Here is a 22,500-nt window from a genome sequence, read left to right as displayed (position 1 = left end):
TACATATTTGTATTAGAAATCAAAAAAAAGAGGAAGATCTATTGTGTTATAGTTATATATGTTAGGGTTAGGATCAAGAACTTTACATTTATGAATTCATGAGCGGATATACACAACATCAATTAACATTTTGGGATGCGTTTCCTAAAAGCGTTGTTAACTATTTATGTGCCGCCATTACGCTACAGTACATAAACCTCACTAGAACCATAGTAAGTAACGGTAGTTAAAAACAAGTGCACTAGTAAGTAGAAATGAGTTATTTGGAGGACGAGGTGCCAGTGAAGCCTACAGCTTTCTAACTAAAAGCTCTGGTATTGTGCAAGCGCTGACTTGGATTGGGTTTATGAGCACTAAACACCGTCTGCACTGTGGTGTAACAATCTGAATCCCGTACTGATGCTTTTGCAGAGACGTCCATCCCTTTTGCAGGCCTTGATCATCACGGACATCTGTTCGTATCCTCTTTTATAAAACACAGAGGCCTGTAAAGCGCTTGGCCCACATCCGTCCGCACACATCCCGGCTCGGACGCTCCCGATGCCTTCCTCGTTCTCTCGCTGTTATTTCCGGAGCGGCGCTGTGTTTGTGGGAGAAACAGTAAACCCATTAATCTAGCTTATTCGTTCGACCTGTCCTGAGCGCGTGAGAGTGAATTAGCGTTATTTCCAGGATCGTGCATCGAGTCAGAACATGACCTGTAACGCTGGAGGGCCGGATATTCATTAAGGTGCGTCGGGAATAACCGTAAAAGGCTCTTTGTTATGTTTACAAGCATGCTATGTGGGATTAAAACTGCCTTGGTTTTTTTCCATTCTTTATAAAAAAATTTAAAAATTATAATAACTGAATAATGAATATAATGATAATAATTATTAGTATTGTTATTAATTCATTTATTTATTTACACACAATCAGACTTTCGTTCTAAAATATTAAAACCCACCATAAAAAATGTGACATGAATTTTATTACACAAAAATGAATAAATATTTACAGAATATTGCAAGTAAATTTTTCAATAATCACAAAATTTATTTCGTCTTAACTGGTTAAGTGTATTAATGCATTTTTAATGTAAAAGATGAGATTTATGTGCGAAGAAAAATACATTTTTCTGTGTGAGCAGTATTTTTTATTGAGCATCATTTCTAATGAAAGTGTGAAAATGTTGAACAATTCACAAGAGCCACTTTATACTTTATATTTTATACTCCGTACACTTCTTCTTTATATATTTTTTATATTTTATATATATATATATATATATATATATATATATATATATATATATATATTTTTTTATTTTGTATTATTATTATTTTATATATATATATATATATATATATATATATATATATATATATATATATATATATATATATATATATTTTTTTTATATACTCTTTTACATATTTCTTAAAAAGTTGTCTCCTATTCCTTTTAATTCTTAACTTTTAATTTTCATCTCTTATATTTATAATGCCTGCACTTTTTCTTCTTTCTTTTTCTTTTTCCTTCCTTAAGTTTTTAGACGCTGGACGGTTGTAAAAAAAGCATTTCACTGCATGTCGTACCGTGCATGTATGTGTACGTGACAAATAAAAATCGAATGTGAATTTGAAGTTATTTAACCGTGTGCATTTAGCTTGCATCAATGATCGTGAGCTTCAGCAAAAAAAATAAAATAAATAAATGTGTCTGCGATTTTATCGGCTACTTCCGTCTCTATAAATTTCAAGACATTGGTGTTTTTTATTATTATTTTTATTATGTCTAAACTTACCATGCATACGGTCGGTGCAGACTGATTTAATTTGTGGATGCTCTCTCAGTGTCCCCGATGGTGAAGGTACGAGTCCAGCACCCTCCAGAGGCCAGTGTGAAGATCCACCAGGTCCTGAAGGTGGGCTACGGCCCCACCGTCCACGAGCACTCAGAAACCGTGACCTGGTCCGCGGGGCTCTCGGGGGCCCGTTCTCACCAGCTGCCGGGAGAGAGAGCCGAGGCTCCGCCCCCCAGGGTTCAAGCTCAGACCATCCGGGGGGATTCGGTCTACACCGAGACGTCCGGCTTCAAATACTGCTTCAGAGAAGTGCGCAACGGACAGGTTAGCTCTTCTGTTTGCATCCCAGGACTTGATTTAACTCGGGTGTCAGGTCAGAGAGACATCCAGGAGCAGGGTCGAGAAACGAGCGGATGAGTGAAGGCCTGTGTGTTTTCTTCCCCGTCTCGCAGTGCAGCTCTCCGTTACCTGGTCTGAGGAGTCAGGAGATGTGCTGCCGAGGTGTGGGGAAGGCCTGGGGCATCAACGAGTGCACGCTTTGCCCCGCCGTCTTAGGTGAGAGAGCGTCGGTGCTTTCAGACAGACCTGGAGGTTCACCACTATAAATCATGACAGCCAACAAGCCTGTCTCTGAACGTCTGACACACGCTGATATCGCTTCGGCTGGCTGGAAAAACACAGGTCTATCTCGTAAAACAGAAAAGACAGCAGTCGCTGCATGACTTCAGGAGATAAATATAGCTTTGAGAGTTCTCTGGCAGACGGCTCATTTAAGTCCTGCCATACTACATTATTATTAGTATTATTATTGCAACAGTCAAGGTGTCGCCATTAGCCCTCCGTCAGCCGCCTGACTAAACATTACAGCGTATTTACGTCCCTCATTCACAATCCCCTTTAATAGAAACTGACTGCAGCACCATTTATCAAATACAGTCACGTGCAATGACATAATCCATGAAATTCATGCAGATACAAATCATGCAAAACACACAGTTTGTTAGATTGCTGTATATGGGCTAAGTTGTCTCAATGGGATAGGCCACGAGCAAGCTTTATATGAGGAATAGATTCAGATTTAAAGGGATAGTTTACCCAAAAACTGCTGTAACTTGTTGTAACACTGTGGGGCAAGTTGTCACAGTATAGCGCGCGTAGCACAATTAGCATATATAACGACATTTTAAATATACGTTCGTGTAATTATGAGACACATTTCATGCAATAATTCATGAAACAGAAAAAAAGTTTGATAAACTGCCAGTAATTGCAATTTTAAAGCGAGAGTTAATAATAATAATAATAAAAAAAATAAAAAATTGTTGGATAAATAATACAATATATAACACAATATTTTAACAATAAAAAAGCACATTTAAGGGGGTTTTTAGAGAGAAAAACATTTATTAATAATGTAACTAATCAGTGCTATTTTAGTATCATTGATATAATGTGTTTTTGTTGATATTTTGGCCTATTCTTTTTTTTAACATTTTAATTTTGTATTATTTATTGATTATTAATTTTAGCTTGTTTAGTTTTAGGCATTTTAAACTAAATGAAAATAAGACATGTTTTTAGTTACCTAACCATAAACTGAAATAGCCATTAATACGTTCTTTATAATTATTAATAAACGGTAAACACGCTGGTAATAAGCATGCTAATGAGCAACTGGTTGATGCTGAAAATTGGTTCCTAAACTAAAGTGGACGGACGTATTTCAAATCAAGAAAATGTGTTTTATGGATTTAATTTTAGTCCGAATCTCATAACTACGTTCTGATTAAATTTTCTAGCTTATTGCAGAGAAACATTTTCTAAGGCTATATGTTCAGAACTGCTTGGCGACCCTGAGTGGTTGATAATGTTAAGCACACGGTTATATAATCATTTTACCCAACGCTGAATAATGACTGGAACAATAGAGCCGTCTGTTGCACGCTTTCCCCGGAGCCACAAATATTTCACCTCACAGGGACAAATTGTGATTTTTTTTCTTTCTGTGAAGCGCTCTGGAAAATATGCCTGGACTGCTGGAAGACAACACAAAAAAAAACATGATTTTTGTGCAAAAAAGAAGTGTGCTTAATTGCACTGAATGTGTGCTCTTAAGTACTGTATATATTTTTAAAACTGAATAAATACATTTTTAAAAAGCTAGCGTTAGACACCTTTTAGTTGCTTATTTGCATGCATATTACAACTAGGAGTTGACTGAGAAAATAAAAATCATAATTAACAGTTAACAATTATTCTAAAATGTTACCACACTTTCATAGCTGTTCCTTAAGTCCTTTTAAAAAAGTGCACTCTGCGATAAAAATAAAAGTTTTCCTTTAAAGTACATTTTCAATCATTTTAATAACCTTTTATGGGAGTATAGAGTTATTGTTATGTTGGCAAACATATTAAAGCACATGTAAAGTGTTATCATTTTAAATATTAAAGTAAATATATTTTAAATGCAATAAATGTGTAATTGCAAATGCATTTAAATGCATGACATAGACAATAAATACATTTAGCAGCAAGTTCTTTTAAGTATTGTGAAATTACATATAAACATGTACTTAAGTGGGTCAAAAAGCACTAAATTAAAATATAAATGTATCTAAAAATGCTTCCTTCCCTTACAAACATATCGCTCTGTATTTAATGCGTAGCTTTTAGTTCTCCATTAAGTTATATACAGCATACATGAGCTACACATTCTCACAAAGCCAGAATGTGGCTTAAAAAAAATATGGTTTCAGGATGTTTTGTGTTATTGTATTTGTTTCAACCTCCAGTCATGCTGATGAATCACTTCTTAATGATCTGCATGTTTTTCCTCTTCTCAGTCCGACGTTCCTTTTGCACGCATTATTAAACGCGCTGCAGTTTGACAGCTGCGTGTGTGTGTGTGTGTGTGTGTGTGCGTTCTGCTAAGAGATCCGTGTGCTCTTATCTCATCAGGAAACACCGTTAATGGCCAGGGAAGCTGCCCGAAAGGCTTCGAGAGGGTCAACGGGACGCAGTGCGCGGGTAAGACTCGTCCTAGCGCTCGAGATTATCTCTCGCGGGCCAAAACACGTTTTAGGAACATGCAAACAAACACTTTGTTCTTCCTTCCTTCATCCGGAGGTCAGCCAAATACATCAGTCTCTAAAGACGGTTTAATGGTTGCTGTGCGCTTCTAGTTTTGTCTAAATACAGGAACTTTAGAAAAACACTGAGAAAAGTTTGCAACCCATTTTATTTTCAGAATGTGCCAATATGACTGTTTATATATAATGAGATCCAAAATGTGAATAGAAATTCATCATATCTACTTTCATAATTAATGTGTTTAATTTATCGTCTAAAATGTGTATTACATAAAATATGTAGAAAATTATAATATATTTTTTTTTACAATTAGATCATTTTATTTTATTTATTATAGCATAATTTAATGTATTTCAGTTACGTTTATTTGTATTTATTCTTTAAAATTGCAGTATTTTTATTCATTCGTTGACTTTGCTTGATGGCTTATTTTATACCAGTGAGTTATCTAAAGTACAGTTTGACAGATCATGTGTACTTCTGCTCTGAAACGCATACATTTCCAGCTTTACTTAAAGGGAAAACACACACACGTAACTGTTAACTCCAGGTTTTCTCACATGGTAGTAATTATGACCGAATGAATCTTTCACAATTTGTCAGGATGTGTGAAACCCAGAGAGCACCTTCCCCGGAGGAGAATCGAATGCATTGTTTTCTAATCTTGATCCTGACCGTAGCGGCAGACCAGATGGTTTGATAAACACACTGTAAAATCAATTTATCAACACAGAGCTGGAGGTGGTCACAGGGTCAAATCATGACAATTCAGATTTGTTACATATCTCTCTCTCCGCTACATTTCCTCTCTTGCTTCTTCAAACCACATTTGTCATTATGCAACGTTTGAGGAAATAACTTTGTACGCCACAGTGCAAGGTATCCTTATGTAAGCACTGAAAATTTGTACATGCATGCAAAATAAAAGTCCTCTACGGACTACGTCCATCGAAAGGGTTCTTTATAGTTGAAGCAGTTCTTTAAATGATTGAAATGTACTAAAAAAGCCCTTTTAAGAACCGTTCACTGCAATAGTCCTTTATTTTAAGAGTGTTAAGAGTGTCATTATTTTACAACCCGGACTCATAAAAATATGTACCTTTTTGTGCAACATACCTTACTGAACGTTTCGAGTTTCAAATAGAAATGTCCACTGATCGGCGTTAAATACGTGAACCCTGGCACATTTTTATTACGTTGATTATAGGCAAGTGTTGTTGTGTTTTTACTGCGTTAAATATCCATGCGCTGTTGCTAAAAGTTAATGCCCTATCATTATGGAAATATGCCCTACACCAAATAAAACCCTAAACTTAACAAATGCTAAACTGATATAAAAACGTATTTGTTGTGCTTTCCGGTATGCAGCAGCGTAGTAAAAGCTTCCATCCTGTCTGGTTTTATATTACATAATTACATTTAAATTTTAAGATTATCTACCTGAGATCCAACTTAAAAGAATGGCCTTCGGGAAAATCGGAAAAAGAAAGGGATTACGTTCCAAACACCACCACCTTTCTTTTTGGAAGATCGGTTAAATGCAACACATTGACGAAAGGCTTTGACAGAGTTGAAAGAAAAGGGACTGATGAATAGCGAAGAGGCAGCTGGAGTAGGACCTTCTGGAAAAGTGAAACAGAGGCCTTGGGAAATGGCCGGAGCGATATCAAAGAAAAGTAGGGAAGAACGTGGAGCGGAGGTCCGGGATTTCAAAGAGACAACGCAAGCTTCGTCAGAAAGAAAGAGCTGCTACAGGGTAAAAGAGCATGAGCAATTAAAGACGTTCATGCTTTTTCAGAAATAAGAGGAGTTTCTTACATACCCAGAGCATAGCTTCAAAAATGTTGGACTATACTCAAGATATAAATACAGACTGTAATTATAATCCTAGTGATAAGATACATAATAAATACACATTTAAATGAAATACATCTTCTATAAAATATCTCGGAGTTCAAATTCCTGCAGACTCCTCAAATATTTATAAAATGAACTATTGGCCCGTTACAAAATGGACTCGAAAAGTTGGCTTCTCTTACCTGAAGACCTATGCAACCCAATAGAGATAACAAAGATGAATATATTACCACGATTGCTTTTTGATTTTCAAGATTTACCAATGGAAATAACAAAAAGGCAATCTGATGATTGGAAAAAAACTAATATACCAGTGGTCTAAAGTGAGATTTAAGACTCTACAACTTCCTGAAGATCGGGGTGAGACAGGTCTACCGTCGGTAGATGATTACTTTAAAGAAGCACAACTTGGTTTGCTGGTGGAGCGATGAAAAACGTGCAAAGTGGAAAGATTTTAAACATGAATTGACTCTTTAAGCGTTACGAGGTGGAAACGTTCAGCAGTTACAGTTACATGAATTGAACTATTTGGCGAAGACTCCATTAGAAATTTCTTTATAAAGAAAATTGAAATACAAGAAGGATTCTGAGATGGTAGAACATGGTCTACAGGTTAAACCAGCAAGACCGGAGTTTAAAAGGTATAACATCCCTGGCTTCCAACAACATTCTCCCAAATATAACTCAGATAAACAACACTTATCCCATTATCTTCAAGTTAGACATCACTTTAATAAATATATAAGCGATCCAGAAGATACGGGATCATCAGTAGTACAAATATTCGTAGATACGTTTAAAAAGACATAAATTCCAAACAATTAATGTATGTGAAACCAAAATGGGAAAAGGAAGCCAATATAAATGTAATAAAAGAAGAACGGTTAACTATGTGTAGAACACAAATGACTGCAAATAATTCAGCTTTATGGAAGGAATTTATTTGGGAAAATATAATAAGTCATTCTAGGGGTAAATCATTACACCCAGAATAAAACATTTTCGAACATTTAAAAAAAAAAAGTCACATTTTACTCTTAAATCCTTTCTGGCTCCTAATAAATAAATTGTTTCTAATATGTAACTCTTAACACAGATTAACATTTAAACATTACACTTTATTAATCAAAACTGAGCAAAAAATTGTCTGAGAATTACTGCCTCTAGTGTTCACTTCTTTTAGAGACTGCAGTGATATGTACTTATTAGTACGTATTTTGTGTCTCGCTAAAAAGTGCGTTTATGATATAAAAACAGGAAAAGATATTTTATTGAGCTGCACTTTTACATGTCAGCAGCCTACAGGTTCACCTGTTTGTCTGGATCTTTCAGATTTAAGTTATCCGCCCAAGTCCACTTAAGTGTGTTAAGAAGTGTGTTAAGCGACCACGAGCACACTCCTTTTTCACAACACGAACAACCCAAGACGTCAGGTTATGACAGTCATGTTTCCTCCTCTGGTGTAGATATTAACGAGTGTTTGCAGCCGGGTTTCTGTGAAAACGGGAACTGTGTTAACACCCGAGGGAGCTACAGTTGTGTCTGCAAAGAGGGCTACTTATTGGACGCCTCTCATGGGATCTGCATCTGTAAGTACGGGGCTGAGAGCTGAGAGGAGAGCTGCGGCGGCGGCGGCGGGAACATGGCAGGACAGCCGAAGCGCGCAGCTACAGCCTTCAGCCAGACACGGACGCAAAGAAACAATTCTCACAAAAATGGAAATTTGCCAAAAATGTGCTCACCCTCAGGCCCTCCGCGAGATGTAGAGGAGTTTGTTTCTTCATCGCGTTTGGAGAAATGTCTCTGCATCGGTGTCTCGGCGATGGATGCTCTGCAGCGAATGGGTGCCGTCAGAATAGGCGTTGATAAAAACATCACAATAACTCACAGCACTCCAGTCCGTCAGTTAACATCTGGAGAAGACAAAAGAGGAGACGTTAAGCATTAAGACTTTTTAAATGTAAACCGCTGCTTCAAGCCAAAGTCCATAAACCATAATAACTGTTCCTGAATTAGAGAAATATCACAGATCAGTCACCATTTACAAGGCAAAAGTGTCCAAAACAGCTCTAAATAATGCCCAAGCACTGCTTATCTTTGCTCTTTCATTGGTTTTGTCCTCATATGTACTTGATGGACCGATGGAGTTGTGTAGGTTACCGTGATGTTTTTATCATCTCTGATTCTGACGGCACCCATTCACTGCAGAGCATCCGTTGCTGAAACAGTGACAGCATGCTACATTCCCCCGGATCCGACGAAGAAGCAAACTCATTTGTGTCTTGGACGGCTGGAGGTTTTGGCTGTGCGACGTTGTGCTTCCGTCTGTTCCAGCAGGCATTGCTGTGCTCTCCTTGAGAAATGCCTGATCGTTGGAGCTATTCTTTGACCTTTGACCTGACTCTGTGCATATGCATCCCTACATCGAGGCTTGTCCTGACTGATCGCTCAGTGTTTTCCTCTGTTTTCCCGTTGATTGGGAGCTTTCTGCCTATGTTTTTGCATCTGGGAAATTCTGTGACTCTATTTTAATCCGATTTTCTTCTTGTCTGAATCTTGTCAAGCCTTCATGTGACTCTGAGCATGTTCATGTGTGTCAGTCAGGTAAGTGTAACCACGTCTGGTTCTGTATATGGTTTGTCATTTCCAGTGGCTCTGTGGCTGATTATTGTATGCCTGGCTCTCTTTTAAACTTTGTTTGTGCTGCTAAACCAATCAAAGTGCCAAGAGTGTAACAAATGATGTCAGTGTTAAATGAGTAGCAGAAATATTTATTACTTTAGATTTTTTTAAGCTAGATTTGCGTAGGTATGACGTCAATAACAAACACAACCAACTTACTCGTGTTGTTTCAAACCCGTACGTGAAACACAGAGAGGTTTTGCAGAATGTCCAAGCTGCTCTTTTTCCATGCAATAAAAAAAATAGACAGTGATTAATACCGCCAAGTACCAAAAAACACCATTAAAAGTTGTACACTATATTGTAGGCCATACAATAACTTTGTGTAATGAGCACGTTTTTTTTTAATAAAACCTTTCCCTCAGCACACTTTTATTTGTTAGTGAGTGACCATTGTGGGAAAAGAAATGTGTTTAATTAGATTGAATTAAGTATGTGTGTGTGTGTGTGTGTGTGTACATACTGTATGGCCACTTAAGTGCACTTCAATGATTGTTTATTAACATGCTTAAGTGCATTTTTAAAGGTTTAAAAATGCCAAATTAAGCATTTTTGCACTTATAAATCGTGAATAATTTTTTACATTATTTTGTTCTTAAGTCCAATTAAATGGGAACCTTATGTTCAAGTAAACGTGAAAAATGCAATTGTCGTTCTTGTCTATTATTAATTTAACATAAAAACTAAGGTTTTTTTATGTATTAAATACAGACACAATTTGCAATGCATTTAATGTCATTTTCATTTAATACTCTTAATAGCATGCAGTTAAATGTATGTAAACATTACAGTCAGTTCGCGCTTAAGTATTATTATAAGTATTATTTTTTCTGTTATCTACTTATTGTAGAACACGAGTTGTATTTTATCGATGCCTTTATGGTCGTAGTATGCATTTATTGTATCGATAAGAGCAGCATGATCATTTCTCTAAACTCCTACTTTGGCGAGGGCGAGAAAATTAAGACAGAATTGACATTTTTAAATAAAACGGTCCCTTTGTAAAAATGAAGGCTCATCTATATGCTTTCATGCTCATAAACGAATGCATATCTGTTTGCATGCACGATCCGTCGCATGTTGAGATTCGTTTCCGTACCTGTATCCCTATTTAATGTCGTTCTGTGTTATTTCCCCCTCGCAGCGCAGAAGGTGATCTCTTCGGAGAAGGACCAGTGTTTCCGTGTCCTGATCCAGAGCTCTTGTTCTCTGCCCATCCTGAGGAACATCACCAAACAGATCTGCTGCTGCAGTCGAGTGGGCAAAGCCTGGGGGAAGAAGTGTGAGCTATGCCCGTACTTCGGCTCAGGTAAGAGGCCTTTTATAAGAACACCCTTTCAAACCGCCGCGCTGGAATGAACATCTTTAATGCAGAAGTTGCGGCAAAGAGTGGCTGGAGGACAGCAGTGAGAACAATAAAGCGTGTTAATACAGAATATTGAAACAACATGATTTGGTTTTTTAGACAAAGAGTCCAACTGTTCCTCAAGGACCCCGTCCCACCCACACCACCAGCAATATTTCTCAGAAAATGTTTGGAGGAATATCAAAGCGGTTGGAATTTAGTGCGTAATTTGTCTGTCTTCGTTTAAATACCACAAGTTGAGGTTCGAGCGCTGTCCCGGTTGACCTTCGGTGTTTCTGGCTCAATTAAAAAACAAAAATGTAAAACTTTGTTTTTCAGCTGTGTCCATTTCAATGAATTATGTCTTAAATTTTGATCTCACACAAAGCTGCTACACCCTTCTGAAGAAGTAGTGCCTTTAATGTCACTTCTTAAATCTTAAAAAGCATATTTTAAAATGCTGTACTTGCAGATAATGTAATATAAATGAAATAAAAGGCCACTTAAGTATATCCCTTAACACACTTAAGTACACTTTTAAAAATGCACTTAGTAATCAAGTCATTTTGTTTACTTTAAAGTGCATTTAAAATGATCCTCTGTAATAATTGTTTGCCATGCTTTAAATAAGTATTATTTTGATGTATAAATTAAAATACAAAAACATCTAAAGCACATGATTAGAATTTTGATTAATGTAAAATATACAAATATAAGTATTACAACTTTGCATGTAAATGAACATAATTATAAATGTCCCTTATTAAAAGGGGACAAAGAAAAAGTATGAAACTGTTCTTACAGATATGATATCAACAAAATAACTGAGGTGATACACTTACATGAGACATGTTTGTTTCTTTACACACTTAAGTAGACTTCTAAAAAGTTCACTACACTGTAAAAAAAAAGAACTAAATTAAATCCAAAGTTTAAATAAAAATGGCTTTAAAGTATGTAAATGTAAATAACAATTAGAAATGGTAAGAAGGTCAACAAGAAGGTTGTTTAACTCTCAAAAGTATGTTTTAAGCATACTTCAAATCTTCAAAATGTAAAACCGTTCTTGCCGATACGATATTAAAGAAATAACCTAAGGTTAAGGAGAGACACTTGCATGAGATACGTTTGTTTTTTAACACACTTAAGTACACTACAAAATCAAAAGTTCAGAACGCGTAAAAGTTTAAGGCAACCAGATTCAGCGGATTTTACGTTTTTACGACACAAAGTTGAGAAAACTCCTAAAAAACGAAAAAAATCCCGGTTGTCCTGATTGAACTTCACTGACTCCGCTGGACATTTACGGTTTTTCAGCATCTAACTCTATCTTCGCAGCCGCCTTCAAAGAGATCTGTCCTGCTGGACCTGGTTACCACTATTCTGCTTCAGCGGTCAAGTTTAACCAGAGGATAGTAGAGATGCTTGACACCGGCGGACCACCTCTGGTGTCCGGAAATGTCCATGCATCCACCCAAGACATAGCATCCCAACCAGACGGCTCCAGGACTCACCTCACAATCTCCCAGCAAGCAGCGTATCCACCGCCCAACACACAGACCATCCGAGTCCAGCAGAGTCCAGCGAGGCCCCAGCAGCCCGACTCGGTTATCATCATAACTCAACCGAAACCGAACCTGGCGACGAGCGGCGCGACCAGCCAGCCGTCCAGAGTGAACACACGTGAGCCACAGCCTTTCTCGTCGGCTCATTTCTCAAAGCTCACTGTGATTGTGTGTGTGTGTGTGTGTGTGTGTGTGTGATTCGCTCTGATTGTGTACAGCTGCGGTGCGGACGCAAACCAGCCGGCCTTCGGTTAACAGACAGCCCATATCTCCCATCCGACCTCCTCTGGTGCTCGCTACTGCCCGGCCACCTCCAACTAGACAAGGTAAGCCCCAGACAGACTGCTGAAAATGAACTATTAATAATATATGTAACTTTCCAGTTTCAAAAGGCTTTATTTGATTAAGAAAACATCTACAATACAATGCATTTGGGCCACCCATTCTTGTTCCTTTTCTTTTCCTTGAATTATTAATAGAATATACTTAATTAATACTTAAGACTCTTAGATGCATGCTATGGTTAACAGTTAAAATTTATACTAAATGCACTTTGACCCACTTAAGTGGGATCCAAATACATTGTTATATGTACATTCGTATTAACTCTTTTAATTGTTTTAAAATATACGGTTAAAGTTGACAGGCATACCCAGGTAAAAAAACAAGCACGTTTCCAATATGAACTTAAAGTGCTCTATTTTTGCGCACTAATTTTGTACTTAATATACAAAAAATTATTCTGCATTTTAGTTAATATTCATGGGGTCTCAAAATAGCACAGTTGAGTACGCTTAGAAGATCTTAAGTTTATATTAAGAAGTACTAAAGAATAATTTTTAGTATATCAAGCACAAAATTAGTGCACAAATAAAGAGTGCATTAGGGAAGTGAACTTGTTTTTAACCTGAGTACTGATAAGCATGCATGGTGAAGTAAAATATGTTGTTTCAACTTAAACTTGCGCGCATGTAGTTAAATGCATTTGTAATTGCACACTTGTAGTAATGAAGTAGCCTGCATTTAAAATATATTAACATTAAATGTAATATTGTTAGTCAGGCCTCCAAATGAGTGTACTTCTTTAAAGGATGACAAGGGATTAATAAAACATAATGATTTAAAATGTATTTCAACTTGATGCTTTTACAAAAAGTGTACTTAAGCGTGTTCATGTGACATATTTTAATGCAATCGCTATTTAAAATATATATTCGTAATTAAGTGTTTAATGATGAAGTTGCATTTAAAATACATTACCCTTAAATTGTGATCTAGTACTTTACATGAGCTTTAGTGTGTATTAACGCATCAAAATAAGCGCACTTTAAAGCAAAACTAAATTGAATGATTTAATATGTACTTTAAAGCACAACTTTTAATTCGACATCATTACAAAGTGCACCTTAATAGTCCGCTTAAGAAACAGCCATGAAAGTGTCACTCTTTAAGTGCACTCCTTCTATTGAACTAATATAATAGTACCTGAAGTTCACTACAAGTCCACATTCAGTACATTTAAAACACTTCTTTTTTTGTGACTTAAAGGCCCTGAAAAGTGACGTGGACTTGAGTCCATGAAACTGTTGGACGTCTCTTTTGTGATTTTGTGTTTTCGAAGGGTCCTCACGAATGATAACAGCTGCAGTAAAATGTCATCATCTGCATTTCTTTACTGCTTTTCTTAATCTGTTTTTGATTGTAGTATCAGAAATATACTTTTAGGGCAAGGTTTGGTACAAAAGTGAAGACGCTCCTCGGGATATTGGTCTTAAAACAAAAGGTTCAATCGGACCAGAACTTCAACGGGACAATTATAATTACGGTTACGGTGACTTGATAAGCACAAAGACTCACTTCTCCGGGAAACTGTGAGCATGCCCAGAAAATCCTCTTATAAATGACTGACTTCTTTGATCTCCAGAGCTGAAGTGACGCCAAATGCATATTAACCTTGAAAAAATGCCCAGCTGGATGCGTAACTGCAATTTTCTCATCATTTGTCTTCGGTGCGATTGTTTGATGAATTTGGTTTGGAGAGGAATGAATAAATGTCAGTCATCTTAGAGACAGAGCATACTTGGGAGATTGAGTTTGGCTGATCTGATTATCTCAACCACAAATTGACCTGATACTGACTCACTCTACCAAAGAAAAAGTGTTTTATAAGTCTATTAAGTTGCATAAGGAAATATAACAACAAGCACAATTAAGCAAGCATTGTGTATAGTTATATATGTTTATAAAAATGTTTATTTATTGACTTTGTGACTGAATGCTGTGTTGTGGTTTGTGTGTGCTCCTCCAGATGCCCGAGTGTGTGAATCGAGACCTCAGGCGTGTGGTCCGGGCCGCTGTCTGGACCTGCCGGGCGGTCGACACACATGTGTGTGTAACACTGGATACATCCTTAACGCCCAGCAAGGCCACTGCCAAGGTATGAGCCTGCCGGTTACCGCGTGACTTTAAAGAAGAGAAATCAGCAAAACCTCCACTGTAGAGAAGTAAAGAAGAACATATCTATGTAGGGGTGTTTCAGGTTAATTCCTCTCTACGTTATTGGTTCTTCGAGGCGTATAAAGGTCAAAGGTGACATTGCTAAGAGGACAGCTATCTCATTCATCGTCTCTGATTTTCGGTGCATGCATGCAGGACTTTATAATGCGTTACTTGCAGCAGTAAAATTCGCTAAAAATGAGGACAAGCATGAGCGATTCGCTTAAATACGTTTTTAAAAAAGAGCCAGGAATATTAGAAGTACCGCAATAAAGGAATATCGTAGCTAACTAAACCCATAGAAAGTCAACTAAAAGAAGAGTGAATGAATAAATAAGTGAAAATGTGTTACTTGGGGAAAACTAATTTTTGTTTAGTTTAAGTAATAAAATATCTACCGTAAATAAATTAAGGGAACGACTAAAAACTAATAATTAAAAGTGAAAAATATGAAAATCAACATGATGGCAAAATGTTAATAAAATATAGTACATAAGTCAGAAGAAAATGATCAACGATGGAACCATCTTCTCTTTGCCTCTCTCTCTCTCTCTCTCTCTCTCTCTCTCACACACACACACACACACACACACACACACACACGCAGACATAAACGAGTGTGTTCTGACGCCGCGGCCGTGTTCAGCGGGTCAGTGTGAGAACACAGCGGGCAGCTTCCGGTGCGTCTGTCCAGCAGGATACCACACCAACTCCCAGCAGACCCTGTGTGTCGGTCAGAAACCTCCCTCTCTCTCTCTCTCTCGTAATAACGGCTTGTTTGAGAACGCTGCGCGTGAACTCACGAGATCGATGTATTTCAGACACGGACGAGTGCCGCCAGGTGCCCAGCCCCTGCGTGAACGGCCGCTGTGAAAACACCCTGGGCGGCTTCAAGTGTTTGTGCAGGACTGGCTACAAGCTACAGGACAACAGCTGCACAGGTCATTACGCTAACATTAAACACAGTGCTTGATTAATTCTAGCACTGATTAAAAACATTGTTTACATTTTATTTAGCTTAGTTTAGCTTGGCCAAACGATTTCCATCATGACTTTATATGCTATCCGATACGTTAAGGCATGTGTTGTCAGTCCAAAAATCGAGGATCGGTAAGATTTTTTTATTAAAAATAAATACTCGCGTTAAACAAATACAAGTTAAATTGATGGAACGTTTAAAAAAAAATTGTTTGCACGTTCGATTTATCAAATAATCTTGAAAAAAATATTGTGTAGCACAGCTGTTTTCAACGTTGATAATTTCTCGAGCAGCAAATCGGTATATTAGTATGATTTCTGAAGGATCACGTGACCTTGAAGACTGGAGTGATTCAGATTTGATCACAGAAATAAATTACACTAAAATATACTGCATCGCAATTTTCCAAGAAATCAAAGAAATGCAGCCTTGGTGAGCAGAAGAGACTCCAAACGTTTGATCGGTATTGTAAGTGAAAGAGCATGCTAGGAATGAATGCCGTGTTTTCTGTGTTGGTGCTCTCAGACGTAGATGAGTGTGTTGACCCTCTGCGCTGTCCGGGTCAGGAGTGTGTGAACTCTCAGGGCTCTTACAGGTGTGTGTCCTGTAGGCCTGGCTTCGATCTGCTCAACGGACAATGCTCAGGTAACACCCCGCACACAAACATCAGCGCGCATTCATTTCACTGCAGAGCAATCAGTATTTGTCTGCCGTACAAGGGTCCTGTTTTTGTAGTTTAAAGAGTACTTGCTAAAAAAAACCACTTTAAAGCTGTATACTTAAGTGTGAACCAAATGTAATGGGTCGCATGTTATTTACAATTAAACAACAATTTTGATAAACTTAAATGCACTTTAATGTATTTTGTTATATAATGAAGTTAGACATAGCTGAGGCAAAGTTGGTCAGTCTATATATATATATAATATTGATAGGGTTTATGAGTGTTTCAGGGTAAGATCAGTGGTTCTCTTCTTCAGATATTGATGAATGTCGTCGGACACCGTCTCCCTGTCTGTCCGCGGGCCGCTGTGAAAACACCCCGGGCAGCTACAGATGCTTGTGTCGAACGGGATACAGATTCCAGGCCAACGCCTGCGTGGGTGAGAAGACTCCAAATGACCCCAATCGAAAATAATTACACATTTATTTCAACCCAGAACGTTCCAGAAATGTTGGAACATTTTGTTATTTATTTTTTTGAACAAAATGAAGCTCGTTTTGAATGCGATGCCTGCCACAGGTCTCAAAAAAGTTGACACGGAGGCAACAAGGACTGAAAAAGCAATGCATTTTTTTAAAAGATTCAGCTGGGAGAACATCTAGCAGCTAATTAATTAGTTAACTGAAATCACCTCTATAACGTGATTTGCTATAAAAATGGATGTCTTGGAGATGCGGAGTCAAAAGCTGTGCATCTCTGTGTGAGGGACAAGGTGGAAGATCATGATTGTGATCACATTTAGTCACTGGTGTTACTAAATGGGCCCAGGAATACTTCCAGAAACCACTGTCGGTAAACACAGCCCTCCGAGCCGTCTGCAGAGGAAAACTAAACCTCTACCATGAAAAAAGGAAGGCGTATGTGAACGTGGTCCGGTCCTGTGGCCCCAGGCTCATTTCTAAATAGTTTTATGGTCATTTTTGTTATGAATCACAGACACTAAAGAGGAAAAAGCTGATGGTATCGGGCAGCATAAGTTCATACGGTATGGACAGCTTGCTCGTTTTAGAAGGCACTATGAATGCTAAAAGAAAAAAGGTTAGAAAAAGGTTTTAGAAAGGTTTTAGAGCAACATATGCTCCCCTCCAGATGATGTCTATTTCAGGGAAGGTCTTTGATCTATAGAGAACATTTGCTGCATCATGACATGAAAAATATGCCAAAGAGTTATAGAATGAGAGCGAATCCCAACACCAACTCCAGAAACTCATAACCTCCATGCCCAGGCTCCTTTAAACCGTCTTGAGCTGCTACAGCATGCTAAACATGACCCCGTATCAACTATTTTGAGACTTTTAGCAGGCATCAAAATTAAAAACGAGCTCATTTGTTCATAAAATTGTACATTCCTCAATTTAAACATTTTTTATGTTATCTGTTGTGAATGAAACATTGTCTCATTTGATTTCTTTGAAAATGTATTTTTAAATATTTAATTCGTACTGGGGAAAGAAATGACTGTTGGTGGATGTGTGTGACGTTACAGATGTGAATGAGTGTGAAGATCCGCTGCAGTGTCCCGGGCAGGAGTGTGTGAACTCTCAGGGATCGTATCGCTGCGTGTCCTGCAGACCCGGGTTCGGTCTTAAGAACGGAGCGTGTTCAGGTAACAGTCCGTTTCAGTCCGCTCGGACTCGATCCTATGTAAAAAGAGCGCAGACCCCAGATGTGGGATGGTGTTGTGTGTTCAGATATCGACGAATGCCGCCAGACGCCGGCTGTTTGTGCTAACGGACTGTGTGAAAACACACTCGGCAGCTTCAGGTGTGTGTGCAGGACCGGCTACAGGCTGCAGGGCGGCTCCTGCGCAGGTGAGCGCTCAACAAAACACTCTCTCTGTGAATGAAGTGAGCGCTGTGGCTCATGTGTGTGTGTGTGTGTGTGTGGACACAGATGTGAATGAGTGTGAAGATCCGCTGCAGTGTCCCGGGCAGGAGTGTGTGAACTCTCAGGGATCGTATCGCTGCGTGTCCTGCAGACCCGGGTTCGGTCTTAAGAACGGAGCGTGTTCAGGTAAATACAGCACTGGATTTTACCGGTGTAAACCTGCTATAATAATCAAATATATATTAAAAATATATATTTTCCAAATGCAAAAACACTCAGTACAAAGTAAAAGTTTATTATAATATATTATATTATTATTTTTGCATGGCTCAGTGTTACAGTTTTTTTCTTTTATGTCAAAAATCATTAGGATATTAAGTTTCATGAACGTATCTCCTACTGTAAATATCTCAAAACGTAATTTTTGTTTTGCAATGTGCACTGATAAAAAACTTGATTTGGACAAATTTAAGGGAGATTTTCTCAACATTTTGCTTTTTCTGTATGCTTGTATTTATATATTTATTAATTCATTTATTCAGCAGCGGAAACGGACTTCCATAGTTATGCACCAAAAAGAAAATAATTATAAAAATCCTAAATCAATTCTGCGGTTAGTAAGTGAAGTAAAAAACGATGTTATTTGATTTTTTATTTCAGAATTAAATATATATATAGTAAAAAGTTTAAGGTCATTTTTTGTGCCTCAGGTCTCTGACTAACTAGGATGCTCTTGTTCTTGAACAACAACTGTAAACCGAGCTCGGACCCCTTCACGTCCAGCTTCAGACTGTGTTTGTGTGTGTGTCAGATGTCGACGAGTGCCGCCAGACTCCGGAGGTGTGTGTTAACGGCCGCTGTGAGAACAACATGGGCAGCTACAGCTGTGTGTGTCGCCCTGGGTTCAGACTCGAGGGAAACGTCTGCAAAGGTTTGGCTTAAACGCTTCAAGAGAACAGACTTGACAGACTTGACTACATGTGTTTTACAATTAAATGAAGATGCATTGTAGCTTCGATTGATATTAAATGCAATTAGTTCAGCTGAGGAGTGCTTTCTGAGCCTCTTAAGTGTGTCTTTATATGTAATTAATATTACTTAATGATGCACAAAGGACACCTTGAAATAAAGTTTAACCCGCATTTTTAATACTAATAGTGCAGCTTATAATATTTAAAGTACTTCATGTGCTGCTTAACTAATTATAATTAGTGTACTTCTGTTAAACACAACAAAAGTATTATTATTATCCAATGCATTTTTAAAAGTCCACTTAAAACACACGGTGATGAATGTGTCTCTCTTTAAGTGGCTTTTTATTTCATCAGTATTATATTATCTGCAGTTTTTTCGCAAGCGCTTATTCTCCCACAAAGTATAAAAGGTTTAAATCTGTTTGTAATCCTGTTCCAGATGTGAACGAGTGTGAAAACGAGCTTCAGTGTCCAGGTAAAGAGTGTGTGAACTCAATCGGCTCCTTCAAGTGTGTCTCCTGTCAGCCGGGCTTCGAGGTTCTTGACGGACAGTGCCAAGGTATCACTGCAGAAAAATGATCGTTCATTTCTGTTTTCTTTTTTACGTTTTAATGCAACGAGACACAAAGTGACCATTACTAGTAGTTTTGAATGCGTGCCGTCTCTCTCGTGGCGTTTTCAGATATAGATGAATGTAGACAAAACCCCACGCGCTGCACCAATGGCCAATGCATGAACACTCCCGGCAGCTTCAGATGTGTGTGTGATCTGGGCTTCAATCTACAGGACGGCACATGCACGGGTGAGAAATGAAATGAAATGAAATGAAATAAATAAAATGAAATGAAATGAAATGAAATGAAATGAAATGAAATGAAATGAAATTAAATTAATGAAATGAAATGAAATGAAATAAATAAAATAAACAAAATAAAATAAAATAAATGAAATGAAATAAAATAAAATAAAATAAATAAAATAAACAAAATAAAATAAAATAAATGAAATGAAATAAAATAAAATAAAATAAAATAAAATAAAATAAAATAAATAAATAAAATAAAATAAAATAAAATAAAATAAAATAAAATAAATTTAATTAATTAATTAATTAATAAATAAATAAATAAATAAATAAATGAAATAAAATAAAAAAACTGTATAAATATAAATTAGATTATTTTTTCAGCTAGCTAGAAATTAAAATCAATAAAATTAAAAAGAAAATCTAAAAACAAAATTAAAATATTAACAAAAATTGTAACATATTTTACGTTTATGATTAATAAAATGTGATAGTTTCTAAAAACAAATTTATAAAAAAATATTACAATTCTTGTATTTTAACTGGTTACCAAAGGCAACATTTCACATCAACTAATAGATAAAAATTAATAAAAACTATAAATAAAAGTAATGCACATATAAAACAGAACAGTGTAGTGTAATGTACTAAACTACCTAAAACTATGTAAATTAAAACTAACAAATAAAAATGTATTAAAAATATATAGACATATTTGGGGGTTAAAGCTAATACAACTTACAAAAAAGCACAAAATAATAAAAAAAGCTAAAAGTATTAAAAAAAAACAATTAGAATGTAATTCAAATTATTAGCAAAAACTAGAGTAAATGTTAACTAAAACTAAAACTAAAAAATATCTTTAATTATAAAATACCAAAGACACATTTTTGATTTTGTAAACTGTAACTTGAAAAAATAATAAAAAGTAACAAACAAATAATAAAAGTAATATATATTAAAAACTTCAACCGAAAACAGAAATTGCAAAAAAAAAAAAAAAATCTAATTGGTAACACTTTAAAAAACACAATGACTTCCTAATTTCCTGCTTATTAATAGTTAGTAAGGTAGTTGTTAAATTCAATTAGGATGCAGAATAAGACATTAATATGTGAATAATTCTTACTGATAAATGGCTGATATTACAGTAATATGCACACTAACAAGCAATCGGTTAAAAGACCCTAAAATAAAGCGCTACCATCTAATTCACAATATCAGTATATCAGTGGAAGTAAACTATGGTCATGGTTCTCTCTCTCTGTTCTCGTGTGCTAGACATTGACGAGTGTCTGGACGCGCTGCAGTGTCCCGCTCAGCAGTGTCTCAATTCTCCAGGATCATATCAGTGTGTTCCCTGCAGAGACGGACACAGCATGCAGAACGGACGCTGCTCAGGTCACACTTCAGTCTGCGCCGTATCTCACACAGGATACGTATCTGTATTTTCTACGCTTTTGTATTCGGATTAAACAAATGAATAAAGCGAATGCAACCACGTAGACGTATATTATGTGCAGTGGAGGGTTAAAATCCCATTGCGTGCTAACATTGCAACATTGCAAACGTCAAATTTACCAAGCAAAAAAGCACAGACTAATTGTCATAAGGGAGATTTTTGGTGCAAAAAGCTTGATTGATATAAAAAGCGAGCAGCAAGACGACGTGCACGCCAAACTAAACCTGTGTTGTCAGGAAAATATCAAAAATGAATCAATTCTCAGCTTGAATGCTTGTGCTAACTCGTGCCGTTTCATCTTCAGACATCGATGAGTGTGTGAGTGCTGACATGTGCGGGCCGCAGAGTGTGTGTGTGAACACGGACGGCTCGTACCGCTGCGACTGCTCACCGGGCTTCAGAGCGGCCGGACCCCGGCGACAGTGCAGAGGTCAGACAGATATCACTGCTTCATACTGATTTCCTTCATCTAATATATATGGGTGTGCATATATTTTATATATAGAATCTATGTATTTATTTACATGCATTATGTGTATTCATATATATATATATATATATATATATATATATATATATATATATATATATATATATATATTTTTTTTTTTTTTTTTTTTTTTTTTTTTTTTCTAATATATGCATGCATGTGTATGTGTAAATATATATATATATATATATATATATATATATATTTTTTTTTTTTTTTTTTTTTTTTTTTTTTTCTAAAATATATGCATGCGTGTGTGTATGTGTAAATACATGCATATATATATTTCTAATTAATCTTATTTATTTATTTTTATTCTTTTTATTTATTTATTTTTCTTAAACGTACGCATGCATGCATGCGTGTGTATAGATAGACAGACATACCTAATAAACACACACAGCAGTCACACACATAT

General features: G+C 36.7%; 1 protein-coding gene across 6 annotated transcripts in view; it reads left to right on the top strand.

Annotated features, from left to right (window-relative positions):
- LOC122362797 (latent-transforming growth factor beta-binding protein 4) overlaps positions 1 to 22,500 on the top strand; it is a 64,114-nt gene that overhangs the window by 31,836 nt on the left and 9,778 nt on the right. For 4 of the 6 annotated variants that reach the window (XM_043264357.1, XM_043264355.1, XM_043264354.1 and 1 more), the window contains exons 7-26: positions 1,836 to 2,110; positions 2,239 to 2,341; positions 4,745 to 4,813; positions 8,200 to 8,322; positions 10,560 to 10,724; positions 12,099 to 12,443; positions 12,544 to 12,651; positions 14,634 to 14,762; positions 15,429 to 15,554; positions 15,643 to 15,762; positions 16,326 to 16,445; positions 16,781 to 16,903; positions 18,011 to 18,130; positions 18,216 to 18,335; positions 18,418 to 18,537; positions 19,163 to 19,282; positions 19,765 to 19,884; positions 20,008 to 20,127; positions 21,412 to 21,531; positions 21,897 to 22,022. In XM_043264357.1, the coding sequence (XP_043120292.1) occupies positions 1,836 to 2,110; positions 2,239 to 2,341; positions 4,745 to 4,813; positions 8,200 to 8,322; positions 10,560 to 10,724; positions 12,099 to 12,443; positions 12,544 to 12,651; positions 14,634 to 14,762; positions 15,429 to 15,554; positions 15,643 to 15,762; positions 16,326 to 16,445; positions 16,781 to 16,903; positions 18,011 to 18,130; positions 18,216 to 18,335; positions 18,418 to 18,537; positions 19,163 to 19,282; positions 19,765 to 19,884; positions 20,008 to 20,127; positions 21,412 to 21,531; positions 21,897 to 22,022 (2,772 nt within the window). The remainder of the gene's footprint in view (positions 1 to 1,835; positions 2,111 to 2,238; positions 2,342 to 4,744; positions 4,814 to 8,199; positions 8,323 to 10,559; positions 10,725 to 12,098; positions 12,444 to 12,543; positions 12,652 to 14,633; positions 14,763 to 15,428; positions 15,555 to 15,642; positions 15,763 to 16,325; positions 16,446 to 16,780; positions 16,904 to 18,010; positions 18,131 to 18,215; positions 18,336 to 18,417; positions 18,538 to 19,162; positions 19,283 to 19,764; positions 19,885 to 20,007; positions 20,128 to 21,411; positions 21,532 to 21,896; positions 22,023 to 22,500) is intronic. The other 2 variants (XM_043264356.1, XM_043264358.1) reach the window with 2 other exon arrangements.

Source organism: Puntigrus tetrazona, chromosome 18 (genome assembly GCF_018831695.1).
Source record: "Puntigrus tetrazona isolate hp1 chromosome 18, ASM1883169v1, whole genome shotgun sequence".
Taxonomy (NCBI): domain Eukaryota; kingdom Metazoa; phylum Chordata; class Actinopteri; order Cypriniformes; family Cyprinidae; genus Puntigrus; species Puntigrus tetrazona.
The sequence above is the reverse complement of the archived record's forward strand: the minus strand, read 5'-3'. Positions and strand labels throughout refer to the sequence as shown.